Here is a 13,990-nt window from a genome sequence, read left to right on the forward strand (position 1 = left end):
CAAGCTCTGTTTCGGTTGCATCCTCTTTTAGTAGCATAGCAATGTAAATATTTGGAATATAAAGAGCTTAATCAAAATAGGACCACACATCCAAACGGAATGGAAGATTGCAATTTGATGGATGCGTACTGCCAAAACATTGAAAGAGAGAATGCCCACGTGAATGAACAGCTGAAGAATCCACTCATTAGAACGCAGTCTTGACACCCTGGAGACAAGCTCACGTTACCATTTTGTTATTTGATTTAGCATCACTAGGAATTGAACAGCTTCCAATTCACTGAAGGCCCAAGTTGACATACTGAAGACTCCACAACACTATCTTTTTATAGAAAAAGATACCTTAATAATGTCAGAAGTACTCATGGCAATTTTAAAGCAATTGCGCTTACCACCTATTTAAATTGTACACTATAGACATCAATACATTTTCAGAGTCAATAGTAGTCAATTTTATTTTTGTATTTATTAATTGATTATCTACATCAAAGGTTGCCTCCACCCCAGAGCTGTCATTATCACTTGGTCATACTTGATAGCCAGCCTAATTTAAAGAGCGACGATGCTGTTGAAGATGAGGATGTATCATCATCGTGTAAAGAAGCCAGCTGATGAAATAAGGCGCCAGGCTTCAGACTGTCTTCTTCTGTGACCGATGTGGGCAGAATCTACAACAAAACGAATACAATATTTTAAGTTCCACTTTCTGCGTATATTGCGCAAGACTGAAGGTTACAATAGAGAACTGTGCAAGTAAAGTCATTCATTATTCACCGCTACTCCAACAGTGTGTGTTGCAACAAACATCCCACTGCAATTCTACATTTTTTTGATAAGTTAAAATCAATTATTTAATTTAGTGATACAGCACTCTTCAGGCCCATGAGCCGCACTACCCTGCAACACACCTATTAGCCTAATAACAGGACAACTTACAATGACTAATTAACCTATTAGCCAGAACGTCTTTGGACTGTGGGGAGAAATTGGTGCAGCCCCATGGGAGAACTTAAAAACTCCTTACAGACAGCATTGGAATTGAACTCAACTCCAGAATGCCCTAAGCTGCAAAAGCGTCATGCTAACTGCTATGCTGCCGTAGGGCCCTAACAAAAATATTCTTAACTATCTTTCTCACTGTTCCCTGAATAACTCCCTCCACAAACTACATAAACTCCTTCGGAGAGATCACCATTTATAAGCACAATATTCTATGCACATCTGCCAGTGGATTAAATGATGAAATAATATATGGTTGACAATATTCACTAAAAAACACACACACACACAAATCGACCAGCCGTATCATGATGCAAGGTCATTTTTGGAATGAAAGAGGCCAGACGTGGTAAATAATACAATTATGTCATAGATCCTTTTACAAGAGGTCATGCCCTCTTCTTGCTGCTACCATCAGGCGGGAGTACAGAAACCTGAAGTTCCACATGACCAGATTCAGGAACAGGCACTTTGCTAAAGTGATCAGGTTCTTGGAACCGACCTGCACACTACGAATCCCCCCCTCAGCAATGGAAAACTAAAGACCTCTTGCACCACCATGGACTTGTCTCTGATTGTGCTTTATTTCTGCACAGTCTTTCCCCCCTCTTCATTGTATAATCTGTGTATAATTCATTACTTATTTAAAGATACAGTGCGGCAACAGGCCCTTTCTGACCCATGAGCCCACACTGCCCAATTACATGTATAAACCTACTAAACAATACATCTCTGGAGTGTTGGTGGAAACCAGAGCACCCAGGAAAAACCCACGTAGTCACAGGGAGAACGTACGGCTGTAGCAAGAACTGAACTTCGACGAATACACACAAAATGCTGGAGGTCACTGGTGCTGTAATAACACTATGCTAGCGTGCCACCCCACGGTCTTGTACATATAAAATTTATATTTTGTGTCATCTGAATCTTTGTGCGTGTGATGCTGCTGCAAGCAAGTTCTTCATTTAATCTTGTAATCTCACCGGACTTGTGCACATGACAATAAACCTGACTAGTCTATTAATTACAGCACAAGCGTGAAGACCATCACTCAGTGTCCTGCAATGACACTAAAGCTGTAAAGTATGGATTTGTTCTGGCCAGGCACAGCTGTTCACCTGACAGAGTAGCTGAGATACGAAACCCATTTGGCTCCAACTGAAATTTCCATTGGCCAAAGGTAATAAACAGGACATAGTTAATACTTGGGAGTGCAGCAAGTGCAGTCACCACAATTCCAGCAGGTCAAATTTAAGCAGTGGAACATGCAGTCTTCCTGACAATGCATTCACATGCTTTAATATATCTGACAACTTAAGCAGCAGAAAGGTAACTTACAGATTAACACACAAAATATTGGAAGAACTCAGCACGATGGAGGGGAATAAACAAAGTTTTAGGCCTGGACCCTACATCAGGCCTGAAAAGGAAGGGGGCAAAAGCCAGAATAAGGTAGGGAGAGAGGTGAAGGAGTACAAGCTGGCAGGTGATAAGTGTGACCAGCTGAGGGGAAAGGTGGGCTGTTGGACAAGGAGGATGAAGTGAGAAGCTGAGAGGAGGTAGGTGGGAAAAGGTAAAGCACACAGTTTCCTATCCAGAAGTCAGAATGAGACCTGCAAGTTACTTCACTGCTAGACTTCAATGACAGGGTCCGGTTTTGCAACGGTCCTCCATTTGAATATGGTAAATTGCCATTTAAAAGCTGAACCCCATGGATTTCAATGGGAATTCTTGACCTGTAAGTCTATTGTTTTATATTGACTGTCCTGTTGTACATACTATTATGAATTACTATAAATTGCACATTGCTCATTTAGACGGAGATGTAACAAAGATAATTCAATTCAATTAATTATTTGTATCTTTATTTTAATGTAAATATTTTAAAAATTATTAAACTTAGTACTTGAAGTGATATACATCACATCTCAAGTAATAAAAGGCCTCATAGATAAAAACCCCAACTAAGAGCTGCCATTTCACCGGTCAAGAGGGATTTGGACCAAATGGACGGAGCTCAGTTAGGTAATTTGGTTGGCATAGACGAGCTGAGCCAAATGGCCTGTTTCATGTGCTGTCGGGATCCATGACTCGTCTATCAGGGATGGGCCACTGTACTTTTCAGCACCCTACCTAGTTGCAAATTGAGACACTGCAGACAGACTCCAGGATATAGAAGATCAGGACCACTTTCCTGCTCTCCTGAGCCTGACACATGGGCACTGTGGGAGCGCAGACTTGGTCCAACACAATCTGACTTACTCTTACAGATAATTAACGTAATGCTAATTAAAAATTTATATTAGAATCGATCATTTCTATTCCACAAAACTGAAAGATCTGAGTTTAGAGCTGTCCTTATCCAAAAGATCCATGTATCACTGCCAGTTGATCTATACTGACTGAAGAGTGTCAATGTAGTTTTGAGTAATTATCTATTAGAAATTAATGCCACAGCTGTTTGGTATTTCATAAAAACACACACCTCACATGCACACTGATGGATATTGAAACAAGCTGCATTACCAGCATTCGGCAGCAACTCTTCAAGGACAGGAACACAAAGTACAAGTATATGGCAATAAATTACATTCGTGAATTTGATTTATAAATAATTCAAACATGGTATGTACTGAGTATCATAAAGGCCATCAACTCTGAGAACCATTTTAGTGTAAAATATTGACACGATTTAAAGTAATTTTGTTGTTTCAAATTAAACTTTACTTCATAACATTCATTCATAGAATTTAAGTGTTTCTGTGTAAGACAGCAGATAAAAGTTTTGTTGAAAGCTACATAAAAATTCAGTCCTCAAAGTATTGGGTATGTTTAACCACAGCAAATGTTAAGGTTGCTAAGTTGTAGCCAGATTAAAAGGAAAAAGCTGTTCTAGCACCAATCCTGCCCAACTCTACAAGCAAACAGTCCATCACTGCAAGCCACTCTTGCCACATCCAGGTGATTCGTTACAGCCCTGATTAAAATGCTTCTGGGCAATGCAGTAAAGCAGAACACACAAACCACTAATAGTAGTTTCTGGGCAACAGTACAAAAGTTATACAAGAAAACTCAGGTAGCAATAAAACCAGTGCATTTGAATTTAGGTAGCGCATCAGTGCCCCCATCAAATTTACTCAAGAACAAAAACAATTCTCGTGCATAATAATGTCAAAAATTACAGCAGCCTCCATGTTTGTACAATTAACCTTGAGAGGTTCCCAACCTTTTTATGCCATGGGCTATTAAGCAAAGGGTCTGTGGACCCCAGGTTGGGAATCCCCACTTACGAGCGTTTGTGTTGGGAGAGCAAAACTAAAATCGCAAGTGAACTTTTGAATCCACAGTGCAGTTCTTGTTTCATAATTCTAGATAGGTAAATACAACCAAACCATGAATGTACACATAATCAAACAAGGGATTCTACTGATGCTGGAAATCCAGACTAACACACAAAATGCAGGAGGAATGCAACAGGTCAGGCAGCACCTATGGAGAAGAATAAACAGTTGAAGGTTCGGGCTGAGATTTTCAGGACAAAAAAAGATTCAACTGTTTATTCCTCTCCATAGATTCTGCTTGTCTTGCTGAGTTCCTCCAGCATTTTGTGTTACTGCAGACATAATCTCTTCAGTATTTTGTAACCTCTCTTGCAACTCTGAAGCTGTTGGTTAATTGCAAAATTTGCCTGCTACCAAAAACTATAAAAAAAACTGTGCTGGAGACACACCAGAAATTGTCTTTCCTTTTCCACAATATTGTCACTGAACTCCAAGTAAACGAAAAATTTGTAACCAGAATCATTAAAGTTAGCAAATAGTTCAGCCAGAAAAAGTATAGCAGAAATGAAAACAGGAGTAGGGAAGACAAAGTAAGCAATTTTTTCTTTTAAGGACACGGTGGATCATAGAATTATATTTTAGCAATTAACAATCAATTTTGCACTAATGGAATGGGTTTCAGGATTTAAACAGCATTCTTTTTCATATTGCAGAGTCAGCTATAATCTCAATGTCAGCCTGTTCAGAAAACCATTTCAGAGCAGATACAAAACTCAGTGCTTATTGAAACAGAGAACACAAGGTAATTTCTTTTAGAAACGCACATCCAATTTGAAACTGAGTTAAATTTAGTTCTAGCAGAACGAGCCTTGCACAGGCTTGACTGTCTTCACACTACTTCACATTTACTCATCAGAAATGCACTGGCATTGCTGTCCATCTGATCATAATGCTGTTTATTGCATATGATTACTCGAGCATAATGCAAAGCTAAATACACTGCACATGACTATAAATACCCAGTGAAGCTTCATCGAAAGGTCGCAGATGTGACAGGTCAATGGTTCAGCTGAAACTGAATTTACAGAAACCAGTTAAATTGGAAGCACATTATGAATAAAGATCCAAGTTTTAATGTAAGTCTTAAATGTTATAATATTTTATGTAGTGTGGTATCAAAGAAACTAAAATACACCAGGATCAATTTAATATTGCCACCAAGACATCATCCATAGTCTTGGTGAAGGACTGGTTTCAGTAAGAGGATGCTCCTGCTCTGCTAAACTAGCATCTGAAATGTGCAGAAAAAGTCTCAGCCTTTTCCAAAAAATTAGTATCATGTCAAAAATGATCAATATCTTTAAGGGGCTAGGCACCTTGTAAAATATACAATATAGAAGACTTTATCCACCATTTTGATAAAACCCATTGTTGTATACATACACTGTAATAATGATTAGGTGGGAACACTTAAAACTATTATTATGATGAAACAGATTTCTTCAGGTATAAAAACCAAGGAATTAGCTGCTTTACTTTTGTGGTACAAGAGTTAAAATTCAAACCACATCTATATTCACAGTAATCACTGAACATGAAATCCACACCTACCTGACTCTTAACTTCACTTGCTCGGACAGATGATTTCGGCTTTCGGGAACTTGTCATACTAAGTGGCAGTAGACCAAATCTAGAATTGCACATTTACAATGTTAATGAGATGTATGATTAGTTCATACCAATAGTTCAAACTAACATGAATGACCAAGTTACTCCATAGTGTATAAACTAAAAGTTAGTTGAATTAGTAAGCTACTAATATGCCTGAAACAGAAAATGGATTTTGTTTCTTTGCACAAACATTTCTTAATTTATACCAGGGCCAGTCTGCAAGGTAGCAAACAAGGATATAACACTGAAACAAAGTTGTGCCAAAATACATGTACTCAATATGCAAATGAATATCATTATTGGCCAACTCAAAATGAACTTGCAACATGAACCTTTCACTTCAATGTTGGCTCTGATCTTTAAGAACAAATCAAAACTAAGTGCAATCTCAATGAAAGGTCATTGACATCTTCCACCCCACCCTCCACTCCTAGCCAAGTACAGAAAAAGCCCAGTTATCCAGAACCTTGCCACCTGGCATGCTATAGTAACTGAACATCCTGAGTTTTCTCAACTAGGACACCAACATTCTGATTTATTCAGGAAAACTATTCTAGGTCCCACAGAACTGCAGGAAGACCCAAAGGAACAGCAACAAAATCCCAAGGAAATGAAATTTTGCAAAGGAAATGCACACTGAATTTTCATTGTTAAATATTTGACTAACCTGCCATATAGCACTGAATAGACACTGAGGCTCACTGTCAATGTTGACCCTAGTCCCATTTACCAGCACTTGGACCAGAGCCTTCTATACCTTGCTAAAGGTTGAAAAGGTACCGGACTCCACAGGTAGTGTGTTGATAGGTGGGGGGAAAATCTCAAAATCCCTCCGGGAGAAGGCTCAGGAGCTTGAAGACTCGTAAAGCCAGATTTGGGAACAACTTCTTTCCAACTGTGATAAGACTGCTGAACGGATCCTGACCGGATCTGGGCCATACCCTCCAAATATCCGGACCTGCCTCTCGGTTTTTTTGCACTACCTTACTTTCCATTTTTCTATTTTCTATTTATGATTCATAATTTAAATTTTTAATATTTACTAATTTTTACTATTTTTAATATTTAATATTTGTAATCCAGGGAGCAGGAAGCACAGAATCAAATATCGCTGTGATGATTGTATGTTCTAGTATCAATTGTTTGGCGACAATAAAGTATAAAGTACCTTCTCACTCCTCACATTAAATCTGACCATTAGTATTATATATCTATTATAGAAAAAGGGTTCCTTCTGTTTATACTGATCAACTTTGTATCTCTCTCTCTCTAAAATTCTTTGTCAGCATTCTGAGCTCCAAGGAAAACAAATCATCTCCTGATAACCTCCATGATACCAAAGTCTAAAGTTCAAAATAAATATATTATCAAAGTAGATACATGTCACCATACACAAACGTGAGATTTGCTTTCTTGCGAGCATACACAGTAAATCCAAGAAACATGATGGAGTCACTGATGGACCGCACCCAACAGGACTAACAACCAATGTGCAAAAGACAACAAACTGGAAATACAAGCGAAAAAGAATTATAATAAACAAACATTAAATATCGAGAACATGAGATGAAGAGTCCTTGAAAGTGAGTCCACAAGCTGTGGGAACTGTTCAGTGATGGGATGAGCAAAGTTGAGTGAAGTAATCCTCAAGAGCCGGATAGTTGAGGGGTAGTAACTGTTCCTGAACCTGGTGGTGTGGGTCCCGAGGCTCCTGCATCTTCTTCCTGATGGCAGCAGTAAGAAACGTTGGCTGTTTGTTCATTTCCATAGATGCCACCTGACCTGCTGAGCTCCTCCAGCAATCTGTGTGTGTTGCTTTAAATTTCATCCGCCACAGCCCTCGACTTGCCAGCTGATCAATATCATTCAGTAACCAAAGGTTATCCCCCATTATCGACAACATCAACAATTTAAATTTATTTATTTATTTATTTATTTAGAGATGCAGCACAGTAACAGGCCCTTCTGGACCAGTGAGCCCACGCCACTCAATTACACCCATGTGTCCAATTAACCTAATAACCCGTATGTCTTTAGAATATGGGAGGAGACTGGAGCATCCCAAAGAACCATACAGGGTCACAGGGGAGATGTACAAACTCCTCCTAGACAGCAAAGAGAATTGAACCCGGGTTGCTGTTGCTGTAATAGCACTGCATTACACTATCCACTAGGCCACCATGTCGCCATTATGTTTATTATGTTCACTGCAGTCATTATGTGCTTTGGCAGTTTTTAAACTTCAATGATATGCAAGAATCTCACTTGCCGCTGCCAGAGGGAGGTGCCTGTGATTGACCGGTCTCTATCTCCCTCTTGCCGGAGTCTTGGGTCTCAAGATTTAATTGACTTGGACACTGTAATTCATGTTACATGTGTTTCTCATTACTGGTTACCTTTTTTATCGTTGCTCTTTTGTGTGATTTTGATCAGGGCGGACCAGCTCTGTGGTCTGCAGTCAGCAAGCCGAACCGATACAACACCGAATTGAAATGAAGTGAACTAAACTGAAGATTTCTAGTCCGTTTCAAGGACTCTGTCATTTGATGTTTTATATTCAGTGTGTTCTTTCGCTTGTTTTTTGCCATTTGCACAATTTGTTCCTTCTTTTTGCACATTTCTTTGTTTCGTGGCTGTGGGAAGGGGAATCTCAGATGTATATAGCAACAATCTTTGATAATAAATATACTTTGACTCTTTGAATTTAGATTTTCATTGATGGGTAAAGAAGTCTTAAAGCCAACATTCAGCCAGTGAAAACACACTACAGAAAATTTACAATATTTTCACCATCTCTGGTGTTATTTCCGATTTACCCCCTTTTACAGAGATTTTGTCTCTACCACGTTGCTGGATCAACTTAGCAAAAAAAACTTGGGGAAATGTAACATCCAATCTGAACAATAAATGATCAAGAATGACGCTAAGGTGAAATCAGCCCATGTACCTCAACCTCTATGATTCCAGAAAGGCATGGGACAGGTTGTCGTTAACAAAAGATACAGAGTGACAAGAAAACAGACCATGGGCATGAGCATAGGAAGGCTAGACAGACTGAAGATGTTCTTCCGCCTGAAAATGTTTCTATGTTATGAAATAAAGATGAAATAAAGATAAAAATGATAGAATCCAATGGAACAAACTTATAATTCCTATGGTATTAATTTATAGCATCCTTAACAACATGATTCACAAAAGCTTCAAATAAAAATTGCCCAGTAATACCTTAAGAAGTAGGTTATGTGTCCACATTCAAAATTTTTATCACGTAAACAAGACTAAATTGCAAACCAGATCTGTGCAATACTAAGACCATAAGACATAGGAGCAGAATTAGGACCATTGAGTCTGCTCCCCTAACAATTTTCCATCTGAATACCAAATAGCCCAACAGCATCTAACAATATGAAATTGGGCCACATACAGACACACACATTTACAACAGTTACATTCTTCCAAGCTTACCACAGAAATGTGATAAGGATTCACTTACCGGATTTGACTGGAAGCCAAAGGCAAGATATTATGAGGTTCTTGCGAGTTAAATATCGTACTTCTGTTGGTGTATTGTTTCTCTGTGCCAGTTAATAACCCAAAAAGCACCTAAAGAATAGAAACAATTTTGTGGTCCGGCTCAAAGCAGAGCAAGAAGAGCAATCTGAAATTAATCATTCCTTTACATTTTGCACTGATGTACTCAAATTTTCTTTTAAAACGTTATGATTCAGAATCATTATGAAAGTGTTCACTACAGCCCTTTCCTGTTTTCGCAGGCTCTGTATTTCAATGACTCGATACAGTTGCCAGAGATTAGATGTTCAGTGAGGGAAAAACAAGTCTTTAAGCCCACTTTCCGCCAATTTTAGCTTTTAATATTAGGCACCAGAGGCTAGGAAACAAATTTACAACAGAATAAATAAGATTATACAGAGCAGGAATTAGGAGGCTATGTTCCAGATGTCTCATTTTATGATGGCATGATTAGCAGAACTAAAAGAGGGCTAATTCTGATGCCTGGGGTTGATTCTGTTTAAGTATTTACTCAATGTTATGGTAAATCAAAACTGATTAGTGTAAGGAGGCATGTGTTTATTTTACATTGATATCTAGTAGCACAGAGGCTTAGAAAAATCCATCAGTGAATATGCATGCATTTAAGTATTGGGGGTTGTAAATAATAATATTTTTTGCAATATTTATCACCAGTATTGCTAACTATAATGCGAAGCTTGTATGGAGCTAAAATAATATTTATACAATGTCTTTCCATGTATATTCACATTCTGTCACTGTACGGTACATTTTATCACATTAGTATACTATATATTTAGTGGCCATTTTATTAGGTACATCTGCTCGTTACTGGAAATATCTAACCAGCCAATTATGTACTCAATGCATAAAGCAAGCTGGCATGGTCAACAGGTTCAGTTGTTGTTCAGACCAAACATCAGAACAGGGAAGAAATGTTATCTAAGTGACTTTGACTGAGGAATGATTGTTGGTGCCAAATGGCATGGTTTGATTACCTCGGAAAAGCTGATCTGGGATTTTCACGCACAACAGTCTCTAGAGCTTATAGAGAACGGTATGACAGACAAAAAACAACGAAGCATCCAGTGAGCAATAGTTGTGTGGGCAAATGCAGCTTGTTAAGGAGAGGAAAGTGGCCAGACTGGTTCAAGCTGACAGGAAGGCAACAGTAACTCAAATCGCCATGTGCTGCAACAGTGCTATGCAGAAGAACATCTCTGAATGCGCATGTCGAACCTTGAAGAGGTTGGGGCACAGCAGCGGAAGACCACACCAGGTTCTACTCCTGTACCTGATAAAGTGGCCACTGAGTGCATTTCAAAAAGGTAGCACAAAACTTACTATCTTTACATTCATTACAATTATTCACCAACCAAATACACACCAAATTAATTTTCACGAACTTCATCTTCCTTTCATCCACTAAACTATCCTATTTCACAATGCTTGTCCAGGAATCCAACCGAGGTTTGGAACTACTCTATACAAAAGATTTGATTCAGACTTAGCTGTTCTACTTACTGAAGTCCTTTGAGAAAGCTTACTCAGATTGTTGTTAAGATGTGGAGTAAAAACATCCAAATCAAATGGATCAATGTGGCTTTCCAAAGTGTCTGTCACATTCTGAACCCTAGTTTAGTAAAAGCAAAGAACAATGTCAATCTTAGTACAAGTGGTTACATGTTTTTTCAAAGAACAAAATATTCAGGCTTTTTCAAAGAAGATCAGTACCTTGGGTCTTGCTGATGTCTGCTGCTTTTCACCTCTTCATTTCTGGCTATTAAAACTGAACTGAGGTATTTAAGATCAAAAAGCAGTTGTAAAGCTCTGTTCTGGGTTAAAGGGAATGCAGAGTCAACCTGAAACAAGACAAAATGATAAACACACACATATACATTCAGTGGCCACTTTGCTAAGTACACCTGCTCATTAATGCAAATATCTAATCAGTCAAACATGTGGCAACAACTCAATGCATAAAAGCATGCAGGCGTGGTCAAGAGGTTCAGTTGTTGTTCAGACCAAACATCAGAATGGGGAAGAAATGTGATCGAAATGACTGACTGTGGAATAATTGTTGGTGGCGGATGGAGTAGTTTGAGTATCTCAGAAACTGTTGATTTCCTGGGATTTTCAAACAAGAATCTCTAGAGTTTACAGAGAATGGTGCAAAGAGAAGAAAAAAATCAATACATATTACATAAAGTTTGATTCTTAAATACTTTGGAACTTAATTAATGCTCCACCATGCTGAGGTTGAACCATAGAAAAAAAGCATTTAATACTGAAGGCCAACCAATAAAGATTTTAACCTTTTAACAATATGATGCTGCCTACCAATCCTCAAGAAAGGGCAAAACTATTGAAATGTTATAGATCTAAAACAGAGTATAAACATTATAAGAGAATGAAAAACATATTTTAAAAATCAAAAGTAATCTCTAGCCCATATTGCAGTATGGTTACCAGCCAACTGTGGATTTTAAGCACCATCAAATATTTCAAGATCAGATTGCAAGTGGAAAGAGCAAGTTATGCTTTGCCAAGATAAGGATGGCCTGTCAATCCAATGAAGTATTAGAAATTTCTGAACTGCATTCACCCTTTAGCAAATCAGACAATGAGGGATTACTTCATGTAAAAGTCTTTTATATTTATTTTGATGCAGAAAAAGATGGGAGTTTCATAGAAACATAGAAAATAGGTGCAGGAGTAGGCCATTCAGCCCTTCGAGCCTGCACCGCCATTCAGTATGATCATGGCTGATCATCCAACTCAGAACCCTGCACCAGCCTTCCCTCCATACCCCCTGATCCCTTTAGCCACAAGGGCCATATCTAACTCCCTCTTAAATATAGCCAATGAACTGGCCTCAACTGTTTCCTGTGGCAGAGAATTCCACAGATTCACCACTCTCTGTGTGAAGAAGTTTTTCCTAATCTCGGTCCTAAAAGGCTCCCCCTTTATCCTCAAACTGTGACCCCTCGTTCTGGAATTCCCCAACATCGGGAACAATCTTCCTGCATGTAGCCTGTCCAATCCCTTTAGGATTTTATACGTTTCAATCAGATCCCCCCTCAATCTTCTAAATTCCAACAAGTATAAGCCTAGTTCATCCAGTCTTTCATCATTTGAAAGTCCTGCCATCCCAGGAATCAATCTGGTGAACCTTCTTTGTACTCCCTCTATGGCAAGGATGTCTTTCCTCAGATTAGGGGACCAAAACTGCACACAATACTCCAGGTGTGGTCTCACCAAGGCCTTGTACAACTGCAGTAGTACCTCCCTGCTCCTGTACTCGAATCATCTTGCTATAAATGCCAGCATACCATTCGCCTTTTTCATCACCTGCTGTACCTGCATGCCCACTTTCAATGACTGGTGTATAATGACACCCAGGTCTCGTTGCACCTCCCCTTTTCCTAATCGGCCACCATTCAGATAATAATCTGTTTTCCTATTTTTGCCACCAAAGTGGATAACTTCACATTTATCCATATTAAATTGCATCTGCCATGAATTTGCCCACTCACCTAACCTATCCAAGTCACTCTGCATCCTCTTAGCATCCTCCTCACAGCTAACACTGCCACCCAGCTTCGTGTCATCTGCAAACTTGGAGATGCTGCATTTAATTCCCTCATCCAAGTCATTAATATATATTGTAAACAACTGGGGTCCCAGCACTGAGCCTTGCGGTACCCCAGTAGTCACTGCCTGCCATTCTGAAAAGGTCCCGTTTATTCCCACTCTTTGCTTCCTGTATGCCAACCAATTCTCTATCCAAATCAATACCTTACCCCCAATACCGTGTGCTTTAAGTTTGCACACTAATCTCCTGTGTGGGACCTTGTCAAAAGCCTTTTGAAAATCCAAATATACCACATCCACTGGTTCTCCCCTATCCACTCTACTAGTTACATCCTCAAAATATTCTATGAGATTCGTCAGACATGATTTTCCTTTCACAAATCCATGTTGACTTTGTCCGATGATTTCACCGCTTTCCAAATGTGCTGTTATCACACCTTTGATAACTGACTCCAGCAGTTTCCCCACCACCGACGTTAGGCTAATCGGTCTATAATTCCCTGGTTTCTCTCTCCCTCCTTTTTTGAAAAGTGGGGTTACATTAGCCACCCTCCAATCCTCAGGAACTAGTCCAGAATCTAAAGAGTTTCGAAAAATTATCACTAATGCATCCACTATTTCTTGGGCTACTTCCTTAAGCACTCTGGGATGCAGACCATCTGGCCCTGGGGATTTGTCTGCCTTTAATCCCTTCAATTTACCTAACACCACTTCCCTGCTAACATGTATTTCCCTCACTTCCTCCATCTCACTGGACCCTCTGTCCCCTACTATTTCCGGAAGATTATTTATGTCCTCCTTAGTGAAGACAGAACCAAAGTAATTATTCAATTGGTCTGCCATGTCCTTGCTCCCGATAATCATTTCACCTGTTTCTGTCCATAGGGGACCTGCATTTGTCTTAACCAATCTTT

The 13,990-nt window shown here is 39.1% G+C and overlaps 1 protein-coding gene across 3 annotated transcripts in view; it reads right to left on the reverse strand.

The window, feature by feature from the left end:
- Positions 1–438: 438 nt before the first annotated feature.
- The window catches only part of cog1 (component of oligomeric golgi complex 1), a 44,165-nt gene continuing 30,613 nt past the window's right edge, over positions 439–13,990 (reverse strand). Inside the window, exons 10-15 of one of the 3 annotated variants that reach the window (XM_072242153.1) lie at positions 11,217–11,344; positions 11,007–11,115; positions 9,445–9,554; positions 5,892–5,970; positions 5,300–5,355; positions 586–668 (exon numbers count right to left, since the gene is read on the reverse strand). In XM_072242153.1, the coding sequence (XP_072098254.1) occupies positions 5,338–5,355; positions 5,892–5,970; positions 9,445–9,554; positions 11,007–11,115; positions 11,217–11,344 (444 nt within the window). In that variant the 3' untranslated portion in view covers positions 586–668; positions 5,300–5,337. Of the gene's footprint in view, positions 669–5,299; positions 5,356–5,891; positions 5,971–9,444; positions 9,555–11,006; positions 11,116–11,216; positions 11,345–13,990 lie in introns of those variants that run through there. The other 2 variants (XM_072242151.1, XM_072242154.1) reach the window with 2 other exon arrangements.

This window comes from Mobula birostris, chromosome 24 (genome assembly GCF_030028105.1).
Source record: "Mobula birostris isolate sMobBir1 chromosome 24, sMobBir1.hap1, whole genome shotgun sequence".
Taxonomy (NCBI): Eukaryota; Metazoa; Chordata; class Chondrichthyes; order Myliobatiformes; family Myliobatidae; genus Mobula; species Mobula birostris.